The sequence below is a fragment of the Babylonia areolata genome, chromosome 23 (assembly GCF_041734735.1).
Source record: "Babylonia areolata isolate BAREFJ2019XMU chromosome 23, ASM4173473v1, whole genome shotgun sequence".
Lineage (NCBI taxonomy): Eukaryota > Metazoa > Mollusca > Gastropoda > Neogastropoda > Buccinidae > Babylonia > Babylonia areolata.
The window spans coordinates 27558605-27578510 of record NC_134898.1 but is presented as its reverse complement, the minus strand read 5'-3'; the positions used below and the strand labels follow the sequence as shown (position 1 = coordinate 27578510).

Here is a 19906-nt window from a genome sequence, read left to right as displayed (position 1 = left end):
TTCCCTTCTAGTTTTCTATGTAGAGAGCACCACCATTGTTTTCCTTTCCAGTTTTCTATGTAGAAAGCACTGCCATTGTTTTCCCTCCCAGTTTTCTATATAGAGAGCACCACCATTGTTTTCCCTTCTAGATTTCTATGTAGAGAGCACTACCATTTCAATGTAGAGAGCACCGCCATTGTTTTCCCTTCTAGTTTTCTATGTAGAGAGCACCGCCATTGTTTTCCCTTCTAGTTTTCAATGTAGAGAGCACCACCATTGTTTTCCCTCCTAGTTTTCTATGTAGAGAGCACCACCATTTCTATGTGGAGAGCACCACTATTGTTTTCCCTTCTAGATTTCTATGTAGAGAGCACCACCATTGTTTTCCCTTCTAGGTTTCTACACAGTGAGCCACACTGTTGCTTTCCTATATAGATAGTTTTGTCTGCAAAGAGCACCACTGTTGCTTTTTTTCCTAGTTGGTTTGTTGGGAGGGGGGCTGGGGGTTGTGGGTTTTTTTGGTGTGTGTGTGTGTACTGAGCACCACTGTTGCTTTTCCTCCTAGTTTTCAAAAGCAAGCACCACTGTTGCTTTCCTTTCTAGTTTTCTATTGAAAGCATCACTGTTGGTTTCATCGTAGTTTTCAAAAACAAGCACCACTGTTGCTTTCCTATCTAGTTTTATTTTATCTTTCTATTTTTTTTTATATAGTAAACACCACTGACGCTTTCCTTCCTGGTTTTTCAGTAAGCACCAATGATGTTTTGCTTTCTAGCTTTCTTTGTAGCACTTCAGCACTATTGTTGCTTCCTTAATAGTTTTCTCTGTAGTGTCCAGTAGTGAACACTGATGTTGCTTTCAAGTTTTCTGAAGCATGCATCACTGTTGTTCCTTCCTAGTTTTCACCCACAGATTAAATTGTCATGTTTCTGGTCACAAAACCTTTATTTTTAAATATTTTCTTCCATTGTGCCAGTATGTGTACTCATATTACCAAAACATAAGAGTCATCAAAGTGAACAACTGTGTGTATATAATAACATGAAGACAACTTTATTTAGAACGCTAGCAGATATGGGCACATGTTGCACCATGGGTACATGTGTACTGTACCACCAACACTGTAAAGAAGGCAAGAGAAAGGGGTGCTGAAAGAACAAATGCAGAGATGGTCAAAGAGAGAGACTGAAAGAGAGAAAGGATTATTCACAGAGAAAGTGATTCACAGACAGAACATGGGCAGGTTTACCACATTACTTTTATTCCCAACTTGAAACGGAGATCACCATTCCTTTTTTGACAAAAAATAAAAAAGGCAAAAATAAAAAGGCAAAAGAATATCTATAAATGTACGTGTGAAAGTTTACTTGAAATTAATCCAGTTCATGATTTCATGCTTGCACCACTGCGTAAAGCTTGCACCCTCTTTGAAAAACAATAACGTTGTTTATAAAGCACTGCCACTATGCCAGATTACACACACAACTGGCCAAAAGTTAAAATCTTTCTTATATTTCCTTGTTGTTCCTTCTTCACAACTAAGTCCGTCCGTTATCACCAGCCACCATGGCAATGCGGTTATCAAGCTGGCTACCATCAGAAAAAAAGGCCATTCTATGGTCTACCAGTTGGATCAGTAATTAAGTAGTATTTCCTTTTTCAAGGCTGCTATGAAGACAACCGTTTCTCTTTAATACAACACATGATTCTGAGCATGATGGTGGTGGCACTGAAATCTGAAGAAAACAAAATACTTCCCATCTTGTGCTGAAGATGTCACGATCCCAAGAAACAGAGACCACACAGTGTGATGCTGCACTTGGACATCAGCACGGCATGGCCAGCCATACAGTTACCACTATCAACTACACAACACTGGTTTGCTGTTTTAGGTTCATGCATAAAAACTGCAATGTCTGTTACATTAAAACCACTGTAATATGCCCCATCCATTTTTCTGACACTGTTGTAAAACTGTTATGTGTTAAGAGAAAAACATTGAATATGAATATCAAAAGCACTGCTGGGTTGATACAATTGTTAAAAAGAAATAAAGGAGTAAAAACAGACAGGTGTTAAACATTCCAGGCAGTAACTCGCCAAAGTTCAAGACACAATGTGACAGCACAGCCCTTCTGTTGGCCAACTTGTTATGGATGCTGAAACCTGTAATGTGTGACTACGACACAGCTGCCCCTGAAGACCAGCTGAGGCCTCACACAGGCTGTAGAGTTCTGTGGTGACAGGGGAGGAGTTGTTATCAGTCATCATCCGACCCTGACAACACACTACATAGTAACATATCCTCCAGTCCTAACAACACGCTACATGTCCTCCAACCCTGACAACACACAGCACATAAATGTGGCCTCAGGGTCACAGCAGTCACTGCCACTGTCCTGACAAGGGGAAAACCACAACCACCGCTGCCTCCTGTCAGATCAGCCCTCAAAGCACCCTGCAGTTCCCCACCTTTCCTCTTTCACTTCTACACTGCCCTAGACTTCATCACTAACACACTTCTCAGCTGTTGACATACACTTCTCAGCTGTTGACATTTCCTGTCCCTTACCCCTCCAGGGCTCCACACTTAGCTGTTGACACCACCCAGTCCCTTACCCCTCCACACTTCTCAGCTGTTGACATTCCCTGTCCCTTACCCCTCCACACTTCTCAGCTGTTGACATACCCTGTCCCTTACCCCTCCACACTTCTCAGCTGTTGACATACACCTCTCAGCTGCTGACATACACTTCTCAGCTGTTGACATTCCCTGTCCCTTACCCCTCCACACTTCTCAGATGTTGACACCACCCAATCCCTTACCCCTCCAACCCCCACTTCTCAGCTGTTGACACCTCCCTGTCCCTTACCCCCACACTTCTCAGTTGTTGGTACCACCCAGTCCCTTACCCCTTCAACCCCCACTTTTCAGCTGTTGACACCATCCTGTCCCTTACCCCTCCACACTTCTCAGTTGTTGACACTGTACTGTTCCTTACCCCTGCACACTTTTCAGCTGTTGAAACCATCCTGTCTCTTACCCACCAGTTTCACACGTACTGAAGCACACAGCTGCCATAGGAGTGCTGACAATGCAGTAAGTTTACTTGGGCAAGTGAAGACTCCTCTTTCATGTCACTTCACCGTTACATGAGCATGTCAAAGACATCCCATCCCAACCCCAACCCCTCCGACATCCCCACATAGTCACAGGTGTGTGATCTATCATCAACACAACACCTCACAATATAGAACTTGTGCCTCGTGTAGGTAACTTGACAGAAATAATGATGCACTCTGTACAACGTGTGTGTCCTAGTAAACTGCTGCAAGTTGTGAGCTGACGGTCTGTTCACCGCAAAGAGTGACGTCTGCTCATTTCATTTCATTCAGTGCTGCGCATTGGAGAGCTGATCCTGAACCACCCACTGTGCGTCACAGCCTGGACGCTCTCTTCTCTCAGTCACTGTCGGCTCTGTACATCCCCCAGTCACACTCTGTGACGGCCTCAGTCAGTCACCATCATCCAGAATTTGTGATGGCGTCCAACACACTTTTCTTCACTCCCTTGGACAGTTTGGTCACCTGCCGCTGCAGTTCTCGGTTCTTCACCTGCACGCAAAAACAAAGATAGGATGGACAGAGGTAAAAGTTTCAGTTTCTTAAGGAGGCGTCACTGTGTTTGGACAAATCCATATACACTACACCACATCTGATAGGCAGATACCTGACAGCTGCATAACCCAATGCACAAGTCAGGCCTTGAATACATGCACATATATTTGTGTACCTATCTGAGTGGATTTCTACAGAAACATTTTTGTTGTTTTTTCAGAGTACCAAGTGCGTGCTCCACACGGAACATTGGTTTATCATGTCATCCAAATGACTAGCTCAGTTTGATTTTCCAGTCAAGCTTCAGAGAAAGGGTGAGAGTGGGATTTGAACCAGACCCTCTGTAATGGCAGATAAGTGTCTTAATCATGCTGCCACCTTCCTGGAGGAATAAGAGCAGGCCTGTATACACACACACACACACACACACACACACACACTGCTGCATGGCTAGTTTCACCTGCTTTGCCCCGCCTTCATCAAGAACAAACTCTGCTTCATAGTAAGTAATGGCTTGGGAGTGAGAGAGACAGACAGACAGACAAGCAAACAGATAAAAAAAAATATACAAAAATAATTAAAAAAGCAAAAACAGACAAATACAAACAGTCAATCAATACTAAACTCTTGCATGCTAAGGTATTGTCCATTAAAATAGAAGCAGACAGACACAGAATTGTGCATGAATGGAAAAAAAAGGGGGGGGGGGAGAGAGAGAGGAAAAAAAAGAGACCAGAAACTTAAAAAAAAAAAAAAAAAAGTACAGCAAATGTATAAACCTGAAAAATGGGACAAAGTGGGGAAAAAATAGGAGGTTGGAAGCCCAGCAAATGAACAAGAAAGAGGGGGGGGGGGGGAATGCCCACCTCTGCCCATTCACTTCTCTCCCCTGTCATGCTCAGCAACCACACCTCAACCCCTCAATGGTATTTCCTTCATTCCATTTGGTTAAGTGGTGTGTGAATGGGCCAGACCACATGGAAATTGAGACAGAACATGTGGAGCAGCCACACTTGAAAAAGTTTCAGTTATTTTGTAGTTTTTAGCATGCATTTCAACATTACTCGTACTGTGAATGTCTTGCAGAAATGAAAATTTTTTCACAGGCATTGACCTGAACCTGTCTGTTCTGAATGGATACATCATGTCTCAAAAATGGTGTCAATACAGGTTTCATTTAAAACAAGACTGAAGGGCCTTACAGAACTTGACAAACTGTGGAAGAGGCATGTCACCAAATGATAATAAATAATAATGTAAATTATATAGCACCTATTCTCTAAAGAGGGTTCTAAGGAATTTACAAAAATGGGTACACACACACCCACACACACACACACACACAAGCATGCACACACACACACACACACACACACACAAGCAAGTACTCACACACAAACACACATACACACAGAAATGAGAAGTAAAGAGAACCAGGTAAACCGAATGCCAAGCACACCTGACAGTGACACAGAGCATGGCAGCACACCTTTGGGTCTTCACCTAAAAGCCCTCCTGTAAAGGAGAAACTGCAAACACACGCTCTCACCTGCCAGTTGCTGATGGCCACCTCATGCTGTTTCTGCAGATTCTGCACCTTGACTCGGGCTTCCTTCTCCGCTTCATAGTTCTCCGCCTTCAGTTCATTAATCTGCAACAAGACATGACAACCATGTTCACTGATCTGCAACAAGACACAGCAACCATGGCCACAGATCAGCAACAAGACATGGAAACCAAGTTAACTGACCTGTAACTAGACATGGCAACCATGTCCATTGATCTGCAACAAGACATAGAAACCATGTTCACTGATCTGTAACTAGACATGGCAACCATGTTCACTGATCTGCAACAAGACATGGCAACCATGTTCATTGATCTGCGACAAGACATGGCAACCATGTTCAATGATCTGCACCAAGACATGGCAACCATGTTCAATGATCTGCAACAAGACAGGGCAAACACATTCATTGATCTGCAACAAGACAGGGCAACCATCTTCATTATCTGCAACAAGATATGGCAACCATGTTCACTATCTGCAACAAGATACGGCAACCATGTTCACTATCTGCAACAAGACATGGCAACCATGTTCATTGATCTGCGACAAGACATGGTAACCATGTTCACTGATCTGCAACAAGACACAGCAACCATGGTCACGGATCAGCAACAAGACACGGAAACCATGTTAACTGACCTGTAAGTAGACATGGCAACCATGTTCAATGTTCTGCGACAAGACACAGCAACCATGTTCAATGATCTGCGACAAGACATTATTTGTATTTGTATTTCTTTTATCACAACAGATTTCTCTGTGTGAAATTTGGGCTGCTCTCCCCAGGGAGAGTGCGTCACTGTACTACAGCGCCACCCATTTTTCTTTATTTTTTCCTGCGTGCAGTTTTATTTGTTTTTCCTATCAAAGTAGATTTTTCTACAGAATTTTGCCAGGAACAACCCTTTTGTTGCCATGGGTTCTTTTACATGCACTAAGTGCATGCTGCACACAGGACCTCGGTTTATTGTCTCATCTGAATGACTAGCGTCCAGACCACCACTCAAGGTCTAGTGGAGGGGGAGAAAATAGCGGCGACTAAACTGTGATTTGAACCAGCGCGCTCAGATTCTCTCGCTTCCTAGGTGGGCGCATTGCCTCTAGGCCATCAATCCACATGGCATTTTGTCCCATTTTTCATGGCAACCATATTTACTGATCTGCAACAAGACATGGCAACCATGTTCACTGATCTGCTACAAGACATGGCAACCATGTTCATTGATCTGCGACAAGACATGGCAACCATGTTCAATAATCTCAAGATTCCACTCTGCATTATGACTATTCAAGCTATCAGGCCTTGAGTCTCATTTATAACTATTCATGGTGTCAGGACTCAACGTCATGAACATTCATGCTGTCTCATAACTATTCATGCTGTCAGGACTCAACGTCATGGGTATTCATGATGTTCAGACTCAATGCCACCTGACCACTCACGCAACCTGGACACAGATAGAGATCTCACCTTCTTGTCCTTCTCCAGCAGCTGGGCATCTTTGGCCAGAATCTGTTTCTTCAGACTCTCAATCTGCTCCCTCAGCTGCGTGATCATGATCACGTTCTCCGAGCTGCTGGTGTCCACCGCACCGGAGTCTGACACGTTGCTGCCCGTGCTGAAAAGGGACAGTGCAGGCTGGCTGCTCAAACAGGGGATCAGTCTCCTGGTACATTGTGATTTGGGGGAATCACTATCTACTAATGAGAAGTTTATCCATATGGCACCTCATCAAATAATTCTGCTCTTGAGCACTTTACAATACAATGGTTTCAATTAGAATACATTGCAATACACTACACATCCATAAAAAAGAACTTGCATTACTGGTTAAAACTGGTTGACTGTCTTGAGTATGTGCAGTAGGGTTACGTTTTAGTTTTAACTGTCATTTGAACAGGTAGACAGCTGTCCTGTGTCACATGAAATACTGTCTGATGTTGTGATGACAGCTCTGTGTTGTTTATGCATGCTCTGTAATGATGTTCCGTGTTGTGCCTGCTGTGTTGTGATGTTCTGTGTTGTACCTGCTGTGTTGTGATGTTTTGTGTTGTGCATCTGAAAACTGATGTACATGTTAAGCAAGATATTTTGATGGAACCTTTTTTTTTTTAATAACAAATTTAAGATAGATGGTAAAGTCTTGTATTTTGAAGATTGGGTGAGAAAAGATGTTTATTGTGTGAAAGGCATTGTGAAAGGGAATGGAAATTTTTTTTTAGTATTCACAAATTTTTTTTTAGTATTCACGAATTCCAAGATAAAATTGAAAAATCCAGTCCCAGTGTTAGATTACTTTGGTTGTGTTAATTCAGTTAAAAGTTTTTTAATAGAAAAAAAACCCAAACATTTGAAAACAATGATCACAATGGAATCAGCTTTAATAAAGCATACACTGCAATGATCAAGGCCCCAAGAGGAGTGAAATGTTTCTACGAAATAATAACTGGAAAACCAGAACAACCAAATGCCTGTAAAAATTGGGACTTGAGTTTTGAAAACAAGCTTGACTGGGAGAACATTTTTTCAATACAAGAAAAATCCATGAGATAAGTTTGAAATGGTTTCAGATGAAAATTAATTATCATATTCTTGTGACATATTCTGTTTTGACGAAGATGGGAATACTTCCAGATAATATGTCATTTTTTTATGTGTAATTTTTGTAAGGAAGAGATACAATTCTGTATTATCTAGGGGAATGTAACCATGTACAACACTTTTGGACAGTTTGTGAAATATATAAAAGAAAAATGTTTACATTGTGATAGACTTAACCTGAATGACACACTGGTGCTTTTTGGACATAACAAATGGAAAAGTGATGAATGTTTCTCATATATTTTAATGATAGCTAAATTCTATGTATACAAATATAGAATCAACAAAGTAAAACCAATGCTACAAATGTTCAAAAAAGACCTCAAACAGGCATATGAAGAGGACAAGTATGCCTTTACATAACTATGGAATATAACAAGTTTGTGGGAAAATGGGCACTTTATAAACGTTTAATACAAGATTAATCATAAAACTATACAGTGCTACCTTGGAATTATGCCACTGAACATGTATTGTTTTGCTGTTGTGGACTTGTCAGTACTTAGAACTTGAATTATGTGCTTACCCTATACTTTCTAATGCACAAAATATAAATTCTGTATCTGTAAACCTTTGTCTGAATAAAATAAAAGGTTGGAAAAAAACAACAACAAAAAACAACTACGGACGAATCGTAGTACTAGGCATGTCTGTGCATGCTGTGTTGTGATGTTCTGTGTTGTACTTGCTGTGTTGTGATGTTATGTCTTATGCATGCTGTGGTGTACTTCCTGTGTTGTGATGTTCTGTGTTGTACTTGCTGTGTTGTGATGTTTTGTGTTATGCATGCTGTGTTGTACTTGCTGTGTTGTGCTGTATGTGTTGTACTTGCTGTGTTGTGATGTTCTGTGTTGTGCATGCTGTGTTGTAATGTTCTGTGTTGTCCTTTCTGTGTTGTAATGTACTATGTTGTCCTTGCTGTGTTGTGATGTTCTGTGTTGTAATGTTCTGTGTTGTCCTTTCTGTGTTGTGACCTTCTGTGTTAAGCGTGCTGTGTTATGCTGTTCTGTGTTGCGCATGCTGTGTTGTGATGTTCTGTGTTGTAACCTTCTGTGTTAAGCGTGCTGTGTTGTGCTGTTCTGTGTTGTGCATGCTGCACCATGACGTTTAGGCTGTGTTTTGCTGTCCCATGTTGTGCATGCTGCACCCCACCGTGTCATTTTGTGTTGTGCTGTACTGTTCTGTGTTGTGCTGTGCTGATTCATGTTGTGCAATGTTTTCCCATACTTTGTTCTGCTGCCCCGTGTTGTGCATGTGCTGTGCCATAATGAGCTTTCAAGTTCTGTGCTGTGTTGTCCTGTTCTGTGCTGGGCCTTATCATGCCATTACTAAGCTGCCCTTGATGTGCCATGATGTGTTGTGTCATGTTGTGCTATTCTCTTGTGTCATACTGATCTGTACTGTGCTGTCCTATGTTGTGCTATTCTGCTCTGTGAAGTGTCAAGCTGTGGGATACTGTTTCACTGTGAGCAGAGCCGTGCTGTGTCCTGCCATTCTCTGCTGTCAATGTGCAGTGAGGGCTGACCTTTTGGGAGTGGAGACCCCATTGGACAGGCTTTTGTCCAGCTTGGGCTTCTTGCTTGGGCTCGCCTCCTCTCCCTCCTCCCTGCATCAGACACAGTCAATCCTCTTCCTTAAAGACACAGACTGAGAATGAGACAGACAGACAGACAGAGTATATGAAAGAGACAGACGGAGTATTTGTCTTCCAATTTCTCCTGGCAACACCACTTCACATGAGCACTGCACAGTATGCAAGTAACAAACAACTGCTACACACACACACACACACACACACGCGCGCGCGCGCGTGCGCACATGCACATGCACATGTTCATATCATCCACACAATCACAAGTGTGTGATATGACCTGTACAATTGACTAAACATCCCACTATTGTTTGAAGAAATACTTTTTCTACGACCATCAAGGGTGATCACTTATCATTCAGCACATAGCTCCAGACAGAAAAATACTATAAAGAATTAAACCTTATCCACTGGAAATTGAAAAAAATAAGAAGAAAATGATAAATTCTATCATAACACTTAATTCACAAAATATAATAAATAATAAATCATGGAAATTTATCTGTAAAAAGCCTCCAAAGTATCAAAGGCATGACTTCACTCAAAACGGTGTCACAAATATGCCAGTCACCTATCTCTCTTGTTCCCATGTTTTCCACACCAGCATCTGAACACATGTATGGAGAACGTATAATCCTTCATACGCCCATGTGTCATACTGGTGAACATACATGAAACTGATATCCAGAAAGTCTAACATCCATAAAGAAGGAAATGCCCCCACCCCAACTCCCCACACAACAACGAATAAAGGAAATATCCCCCTCAGCTGACACTGACTTGCTCTGCTGGTGTTCCTGTCGCTTGGAGTGGCGATGCTTGGAGTGGTGATGGTGATGGTGATGGTGTGACCTTGACCTGTGCTGCTTCCCCTCCTTCCCATCTCTTCCTCCCGTGGCCACAGAAGCGCCCCCTTTCTCCGACAGACTGCTGGTGCGGTCCAGCAGATTGGATGTCTGCTCCGTCAGGCTGCGAGAATGGCTGTGCTTGTGGTGGTGGTGGTGATGGTGACCATTGGGCCCGCTTGTCTTGCTCTCCGAGGAGCTGAGTGACTGGGGGTTGTTGGCACCGGCGGTGGGGGCAGTGGAAGGGGTGGGTGTGGAGGGATTAGGCTTTGTGTTGCTTGAGGCCATTCTCATGATTGCTGCCGCCAGACCCACCTTGTCGTCTCCGCCGCTGCCGTCCGAGGTGGCCTTGTGGGCGTCATGCTGGGAGGTGCTGGAGGAGGACTTCTTCATGGCCAGTGACAGGTCTTGGGCATTGCGCGTCTTGGCCAGCACGCGCTTGTAGGCCTGGGTGCACAGCCAACACAGCAGCTTCCCGTCCACCTGACACACAAACACACACATACATATATATATATATATCTATACTGCATGTTTGTAGGCCAGAACACACGTAACTAATATCTAACACACACACACAAAGTTCACATTTGTTGGCCTACACAAAATAATGCACTTAACCTTTCCCATACATCGCCTAAAATTTTGCGTGCTGTACGTCGTGGGTGTACAGACACCCATGTTTTCTATGAAGGAAAGACTCCTTGCCGTACGCCGTGGGTGTACAACAACCTGTATAGGAACTAACCCCTTCCTGTACATCGTGGGTGTACAACAACCCATGGCCTGAGTATAGGAACTAACCCCTTCCTGTACATCGTGGGTGTACAGACACCCATGGTTTCTTGAAGAAACAAGACCTTGCCGTACGTTGTGGGTGTACCGTCGGTAACCCACATCTGTCCATAAAACAAATTTGACGTTTCCTTCAGCAAACTTTCATGTCCGGTTTCCAATTGCATGCATGCATTTACTCAAGCGCTTGACCAAATGCAGGGATGTGAGAGCTTCACGTAAATGGGCTTTTCCGTTTCATTATAAACAATAAAAGATTTTTTTTTAAAGGAACTTTTAGTCAGGCGTGACTGCCGCAGAAAACCCCCAGCCAGAGGCCATTCCTGAGATATGTGCAAATCCGGAGAGAAAATGGGGGAGGGGGAAGGAGGTGGAATTGTACACCAAGGTATTGCGACGCTAATGACGATGTATTTGACGACAAAATCGAAGAAAAAAAAAAGCCACACTCTTTACGTCTGTCCCCATGACTGATAATAATGAAAGGCCTGTTTCAGTCTGTTCTGTTCTGCACATGTTGGTGGCAGCTCTCTTGTGCCAAACTTTATGTATTTCTTAGAACTGACTGATAGTCAATTCTGAGTTGCTTAGATGAAATCTAGCATGCTTTGAATTAAAAACAACAAACAAAACAAGCGCACTTAACAACGAAGAAACAAATGATTCATTCCCGCCCTTTTGTTCTCATGGTCTGGCAACACACACACACACACACTGATATATGTGTGTACATAGACACCTCCACACAGACACAGACAGACAGACACACACACACACGCCACCCTTGCACATATACAAGCACCCGCATACACATTGATGCACACATGCACAGAAACGCGTGCACGATCTCTGTCCCTGTCCAGCCAAACTTTGTGGAAGGGAACCCCACAACATTTGACTAATGCTCTGTGTGTGTGTGCGTGTGTGTGTGTGTGTGTGATGGAGTTACGTCAGCTGATGATGCAGTGATAGATTTTGTGGCTGCAGCTTGTAGATGTTATTTAGATCAGGGATCTATAGACGAAGTACAAAAGATGCATCTTCATTAGGAACAGAAATGTTTTTTGGGTTTTGTATCAGATTTCAGGTTTATAGGAAACACTGTTCTTTCGTTTTTTTGTTTATGTGCATACACACACTCCACACCCCATCCTCTACACACACACAGATACACATACACACACACACACTCACACAAACGCATGCACGTCCATTCAATATGCTGTCAGAAAGGATTGTAAAAGTACCCACACAAGTGTGAGTGATTCTTTCGTGCCCTTCCCCTTCTTTCCCCCATCCCCTCCTCCCTTATCGCTTAATGCGATGACATACACAAGCAGGGTGTGTTTACTGTATGGAGTTCAACTGATGCCGGCGGCACTGGTACCAGTCCCCTTTCCCTTGACCGAGATGTCGGCATTCCTGGTGCTTTTTTTTTCTTCTTCATAGGCAGGTTTCCTTTGTTTCAAACTGATTGGAATAAGAAAAAAATTCTGTATCAACTAGATGTAGATCAATGGATTTCACTTTCAGACATAAAATAATATCTACTTCTCAAAAACGTTTTTTCCAACTAGATAAAAATAGCCGGTACCAATCAGTTCTGATGATCTTTTTTTTTAACAAGAAAAACAATTCATTCTAAATTGTATTTAAATCAGTTCTTTTATCTAGTACAACAGTTATCCATTTTTGAAACAAGTTAAACTTCAGAGTAAAACCGCAGACTTGAACAAGTATATCATGCACAACAGACAAAAAGGTAGTAGCAGACGGAACTGAATCTGGCCTGATCTCGGTGGCACCAATTCCAAACAGTGGGCAAGAAGCACATACCAATGCCTGCCCCCCCCCCCCCCCCAGCCCCCCCTCACCCCTGCTCACACCCACCCCCCTCTCTCTCCTTCTCTCTAGCTGGCGCAAGTGACGTCACATAAACAACATGTGGCATGCAAGGCGTTCTTTGCAAGTATGCATGGCTCCACACCCACAACATACAGCGCACAAAATTTATTCTTTAAGAGTATGGGTGTGCACACACCCACGACATACTGGGACATTTACTGTATATTCATTTCTTTGTTTATGCATAAAAGAAAATAATTTTCAGTTGATATGTAGTATGATACATTATAAACAAAGTCATGAAATTTAATGGAAGTGGCTACAAAATTACTAGAGGTACAGAGCAAAAAATGTGTGTGGGTGTGAGCACACCCATGATGTACGGGAAAGGTTAACTGATATCTAACATACACGCACAAAGTGCAAATTTGTTGGCCTACACAAGCACACTTAACAGTTATACACACAACTGACACTCATATAGTACAAATTTGTAGGCGTTTTTGTACAATTCGCAGGCCTCTTTGTACCTATCTCACAAGCAAACACACACTTACAAACCCACAGTTCACATTGTAGACTTATGCATGTACACACTTAACACACAAACACAACTGTTTCTTATGTTTGTGTGGACACAAAACATAACAAGAGAGGCAACGCCTTCAAGACTGACTTGTGATACACTTTAAAAAAAAAAAAATCTAATCGTTAAAATGTGTTCTATATTTGTTATTATAAAGCCTCGGGTTAAAAAAAAAAAAAAAAAAAAAGGAAAAAAGAAAAAGAAAAAAAAGTCCTAACTAGATTCGAACCCCACGTGTTCAGGTGAGAAGAAACCGTCTTACCCATTACACTATCATGGCTCCTTAAAGGAAATTTTCTATCTAAAATTACGTTTAAATAACATACTTACCGTGACCCAACTAGTGCAGACTCAGGCAGGGGTCTGACATTCCTGCCTGTGCAAACTACTATCCGCCTATGCGGAGAAAACAAAACTACGGCCGATAACCTCCCAGAAGTAGTTGAGGATACTTTTTTAAAGGGTGATAAATCAATTGTGGTATTCGCAGTGAGAACGCTGTTTAAATCATATTATTCTGGTGTATCTTGGGTATTCAAAAAATCTTTAAGGGCAATAAAAAGTTCTTTTTAAGTCCACAGTAAAGGAGACGTGGCTATCACCACAATCACACTGCAACATTCCTCTAGATCTAGATAGATGTACAAGTTCCCGCCGGGAATGTAGTACAACATGGTCGATTCAATTTCTCTTTTATGTTCATTCTAGTTTTATAGTTTTAAAGTTGATACGAAAATTTAGTATTTTGTTAAACTAATAACATGTAGAGCCAAGTACAAGTACTTCTAAACGTCGTAAGAAGTGAAAAGGACTTCATTTTGAGAAAAGTCAAGACTGGAAATTTTTTCGTTTCATCGTGATCAATTCAAGGGTATTAACTCGCATGGTTTACAATTTTTAACTGTGAATTCCAACTGATTCTGTGGATATTTTTATGGCAGTTTGGGGCATAATCCAGTAAGTGATGAGGTGTTCACAAATCTTTCTCTGAATAAATATTTAACAGTCTCCTTCTCCAACTTTCCATCACATGTTTTCGTGTACTGTCCATTGAATATAGAACTGAACGGGCAGGTCAACAACTTGAAACAAAATGGCGTCGTTCGCGTTTGCAAAGAATATGAGCACGCGCTTTGAATGTGTATAAATATGTGTACGCAACTGATTTTTGCCCATGACCTTCAGGGCTCAGCCAATAGATCTGTAAAGTCCACTTGTCGTATTGATTTTAGTATTTTCCAAAAAAGACCACTTGGGCGAATGAACATAGTGAAAGCCCTGTATACTGAGAGTAAAACACACAGGCTTTTTATGTATTGAGTATAATTTCAAAATGTAATGTTTAAGGTGAGAAAGATCAGTTTAAAGCAAATTAAGTCCCCTAGCATTAATTACAGATTAATTTCCCTTCTTTACTATCTCCACCACAACGTTTGCAAAATAAATAAAACTTCCATGCTTAGCAAAGTAAGTTCCTGTTTGAACAAAAAATGATAATAATGACTGCTCTTGTTGTTGTGTCAAAATATCAGATCAAAGTGCCAAGTTTAGAGAATACAAAAAATATAAATATAACAGTAAATGCAGTTTGCATATAATTTGCCTTCTTTTTTTATTTTTTTGTGCCCATCCCAGAGGTGCAATATTGTTTTAAACAAGATGACTGGAAAGTACTGAATTTTTCCTATTTTTATGCCTAATTTGGTGTCAACTGACAAAGTATTTGCAGAGAAAATGTCAATGTTAAAGTTTACCACAGACACACAGACAACCGAACACCGGGTTAAAACATAGACTCACTTTGTTTACACAAGTGAGTCAACAAAAAGGAAAAAAAAAAACAACTAAAGAGAAAGCCAGAGCAGGCAGTGAAGTAACTAACCTTTTTCTTGCTTCCATCGCGACGGTGGAAGGCACATTTCAACTTGCACTGTTCGCAGGTGGTGGGAGGGCCCCACTTCTTCACTGAGTTGACACAGCGCTGACATCGCTTTCCTATGAACGCTGCCAGAACACTGCAGTACTCACACGCTTTGGGCTGAAATCATTCAGACCAATGTTACACTTCAATCAATTGTGGGCTTTCTGACAATTATTGTGTGCTGTGTAATGAAGAAGCAGCTTACGAGATTGTGTGTAATGCGTGTGTGTCTATGCAAGCTTGTATGTGCATACATGTGTGTGTGTGAATGTAAGCTTTTGCGCTTATTTGTGCATGCAGTGAATCTATGGTGGTGATGACAGCATTTCAGATTTGTGAGAACTGGGTCTCTTTCTTATACTTATAGAATATGTATGAAAACTGAAATTGTTTGAACATGGATAAAATATTACAAGGAAAATTACCTGACACAAAAAAAAAATCAACATAATTTTCATTTGACTGTAGATACTAACATTTAATTCAACTAAAATTCAGGAATGTAACAGTGTAAGAAAACAACAGAATTATTATATTAATACAGCCTAGTTTAACTAAAAACAACAAAGTTCTATGAATTATATTCTTCAATCTTCTCTTATACTCTAAAGACAGAAGCAGAAGCAGAGACACTCGGACAGAACCAGACAGTGTGACAGTGAGTGCGAGTTCCCAAGAAGAGAAAATAATCACCAAAGGATGCCTACCTTTCCATAGGCTTTGACATTCTGAGAACACTTTTCACACACTGTGCTGGTGCTCCCTTTGCTGGGGAAAGAAAGCAAATCACGATTTGTCCATTAAAGATATCAAAGAAAACAACGCAAACATAGCTGTGAAACAGATTTTCAGATCCACATCATTAATATGTTCTCAAGTCAAAGCTAAGAAAAATGAATAAAGCCTTAAAGGAAACATTGTCACAAACTACAACTTTTAACAAATTACAAATTTTACAATTCACAATCAAAAAGTACACCAACACTGCTGAATGTGACAATGTGAGCAACAACATCTGCAAAGAACAAAAAAAAAAAAAAAAAAAAGGACAAAAAATCTCCCAGGAAATGAGAAATGCTGAGACTGCTCTGCTCATTTTCAGAATTTTTAAGCAACTTCTGATTTCTCCTTTCACAAAGAAAAAAACAACAAGAAAAAAACAGACACATTTTCACACTGAGAGACACAGACACACACATGTATATTTGCCTGCATTGTTTGATGCCATAAACAGATTATGTGCTGCCTTCCACAACTCTCTCCAAAACCCTGACACACAGCAGCTATTACACAGAGTTTATCACTATTTCCTTTTCTGTTTTCATTTTTCTGTTTATCATCAGAACATCTAACGTAATGCTTGTGTAACTTCAGATCTTTTCATGTGTGTAAGTGTGTGTGTGTGTGTGTGTGTGTGTGTGTGTGTGTGTGTGTGTGTGTGTGTGCATGTGTGACTGAGACTGTGAGTGTAAGCATGTGAGTAAGAAAGACATGAACCTGAACTATGGGGTGAGAATGACAGTGTCGAGTGTGTTCAACTTAAAGTCCTGTTCCCATCATTATCATGTTTTTAATCCTTTTTTTTTTTCTCAAGGCCTGACTAAGCACGTTGGGTTACGCTGCTGATCAGGCATCTGCTTGGCAGATGTGGTGTAGCTTATATGGATTTGTCTGAACGCAGTGACGCCTCCTTGAGCTACTGAAACTGAAACTAATCTTTATTCTGACAAAAAAAAAAAAAAAAAAAAAAAAATTGCCAGCCAAAGAATAACCACACACAGACATACCTGCTCAACTGAAATTCAATACGGCAGTATGTACACTTCACAACCGGAAAGTTGCTGCGGCAGTCCTGGAATAGACAAAAAAAATTTTTTTTTAATCAGAAAATATCAGACTTTATTTTTTTTTAAAAAGGAGGGGGTGGGGGGGAATTTCCAAATTCTGTTCAATTCAATTAAGTGAAACTACATCATAAATGCACAAATATAATCTAAAACATACACACACATACTGACATAGAAAGAGAGAGGTGTGGGGGATGGGGTGGGCGGGTGCAGGAGGAACGAAAGGGAAGTAATCTGAAATCAGAGAGATTGAGTCTCAGAGAGACAGACAGGGGGAAATAAGTGACTAAACATAAAGTTGAATCAAATACGAAGAAAGCAGCAAAGAAAGGCAAAAAAGGAATGGTTGAACTAAAAATTATCATTACTGATGTATCTGCCCAACCCTACAAAGGTGATCACCATATTATAGGACTTAGATATGGCAATATCCACACATTTCTTCCACTCCACTTCTCTGTGTGACTGATGGAGTGAACATCCATGCCTTGTTGTGGACACTACTCATTCCATCTTGAGTGGAAAAACTGAGGATATTGTCAAGATATTTTAGCTGAAATGGAAAGCGAAGATGATACACGATACAGTAAACTGAAATATTATTGTACATGATATAGGCATGCTACTATCCACTAACAAGGAGTATGTGTGTGTGTGTGTGTGTGTGTGTGATATATATATATATATATATAGAGAGAGAGAGAGAGAGAGAGAGAGAGAGAACGTAGAAACAATGCACACACAAAAATCAATCTTTATCCTTATATTTTGCCCTGGGTTCATTCCATCTTTCTCTTCATATTTTGCCCTGGGTTTATTGTTCTGGTTAATTTTACGTCGTTAAACTGGTTCGCGTTTGTGATCGAACAATACAAAGAAAATAACAAAGAACTGTGTCAAAAAAGAAATGGACAAAAAAATCTCATTGGTGGTGGATCTGACTGACCTTACAAAGCTGGTCACCATGAGATAGGACTTCAAATGGAAAACGACCATGACACTTCGTGCAAGCAAATAATGCTGCCATTGTATTGGGGAAGGTAACGTTGTTTTGAAAGAAAACGCGTAGACTAGCAACAACACAATGTTTGTCCGAGTTCTTTCTGTCCCAATAAACAGGAAGTGTACGCAGACCAACACTTCTGCGCATGCGTTCAAGTGTAGAGAATAAAAATACTGGTACGGACATTGATTTGTGTTTGATCCATTTTGTTGGTTGTTTTTTTTTCAAAAAGATAGAATATCAAAATATTAATAATTGTCATGCTCCGTTCCTATTTCCCTATAGTATCCTGAACTCAGGGACCTATTTTGACGGCAATGTTCGTGCATAACTGAAGCGATATTATCACTGATGTGGTCAGCTAACCATAATAAGTGTTGTTCGGCTCTGTGTTTAGGGTATTTCGCTAATTTTGATTTGATTTGATTTGATTCAGACGCATGGACTTGTACAGAAGCCTGTGATCAGTCCCTACACTAATCATGACCACAGCCCTGAACGACTTGGCGTCAGTCAATAGGTCGTTAAATACCACCAGCTCCTGCGCGAGTGGCCGTCCATAAAATCGTCGATCATATTAATTGACGGTGGACATCGGGTTCTATATACTGGGGACCTCTCTGGTCGTACCAGCGGTTGGTGAGCTTTGGTTGTACGTCAAAAGATATCCATTATAAAGAGAGGCGTTTCCAGCATAGCCAGTTAAATGTTCCCATTGCAGCCAGTACAGCATGTAGTGGTCTTCATTGCAACCAGAGATGCCTCCAGTACAACCAGTGGTCTCCAGTTCAACCGGAGGTCTCCAGTACAGCCAGTGGTCTCAATACAACCATAGAGAAGTCTCCAGTACAACCAGTGGTCTTCATTACAACCAGAGAGGTCCCCCAGTACAACCAGTGATCTCCACGGCGGCAGTGCAACCAGCAGTTTTCATTACAACCAGAAATGTCCCCCAGCACAAGCAGTGCATGGTCTTCAGTACAAGCAAAGGTATCTAGTACAAGCACTGGGCTCCAGTACAACCAAAGATGATGGGAGTCTCCCGTCGGACTGACGGATGAGTAGGCAGGCAGGCTTATCTGTCGGTGTGTGTCCTCATATGCCGGCCGGGGAGAAGGGGCCGAGGATCTTTCGTAGGCATCTCTGGTGAAACTTCTCAAGTTGTTGAATGTGACGGCGATACGTCAGTCGTCCATGTTTCACAGCAGTACAACAAGGTGGTCAGCACAACAGCTCTGTAGGTTTTGATTTTGGTGCTGAGCCTCAGTGATGCCTTTGTCGTGTTCCACAGCCTGTTGTTGAATCTGCCAAAGGCGGGGCTGGCTTTGGCGATACGCAGCGTCACTTCTGTGTCAAGGGCTCCATTGCTGCATAGGATGCTGCCCAGGTAGCAAAACTTGTCGGCTAACTTGATATCTGTGTCATCGATCTTGATTGCAGGTGGGGGGGAGGCACTGGCGTTCTGTGAGCTAGCTGGTTGGTACATGGACTCGGTCTTGCTGAGGCTGATGGTGAGTCCAAAGCGCCTGCAGGAGGTTGAGAACCTGTCCATAATGACCTGCATGTCCTCATGGGTGTGTGCAGCAAGTGCACAGTCATCAGCGAAGAGGAACTCTCTCGACAGTGCCTCAAACACCCTGGACCTGGCATGGAGTCGCCGCAAGTTGAAAAGTTTGCCATCTGTGCGAAACTGAATGTAGA

The 19906-nt window shown here is 41.7% G+C and overlaps 1 protein-coding gene across 1 annotated transcript; it reads right to left on the bottom strand.

Annotated features, from left to right (window-relative positions):
- Positions 1-1222: 1222 nt before the first annotated feature.
- On the bottom strand, positions 1223-18334 carry LOC143297839 (protein FAM76B-like). The gene is made up of 9 exons (XM_076610358.1): positions 18149-18334; positions 17143-17207; positions 16063-16123; positions 15317-15472; positions 10144-10691; positions 9298-9378; positions 6642-6789; positions 5150-5251; positions 1223-3597 (listed from the first exon to the last, which is right to left on the bottom strand). Exons 1-9 carry the CDS (start codon positions 18227-18229, stop codon positions 3508-3510), a joined length of 1332 nt encoding a protein of 443 aa, XP_076466473.1. The 5' UTR covers positions 18230-18334; the 3' UTR covers positions 1223-3507.
- Between the last annotated feature and the right edge of the window lie 1572 nt (positions 18335-19906).

Excerpts from the sequence above, each read along its gene's own strand:
- LOC143297839 (XM_076610358.1), bottom strand. The coding sequence starts at position 18,229 with ATGGCAGCATTATTTGCTTGCACGAAGTGTCATGGTCGTTTTCCATTT. Across the intron at positions 17,208-18,148 it reads ATGGTGACCAGCTTTGTAAG|GACTGCCGCAGCAACTTTCC; the intron begins GTCAGTCAGATC and ends TGTCTATTCCAG. Across the intron at positions 10,692-15,316 it reads GCGATGGAAGCAAGAAAAAG|GTGGACGGGAAGCTGCTGTG; the intron begins GTTAGTTACTTC and ends TTTGTGTGTCAG.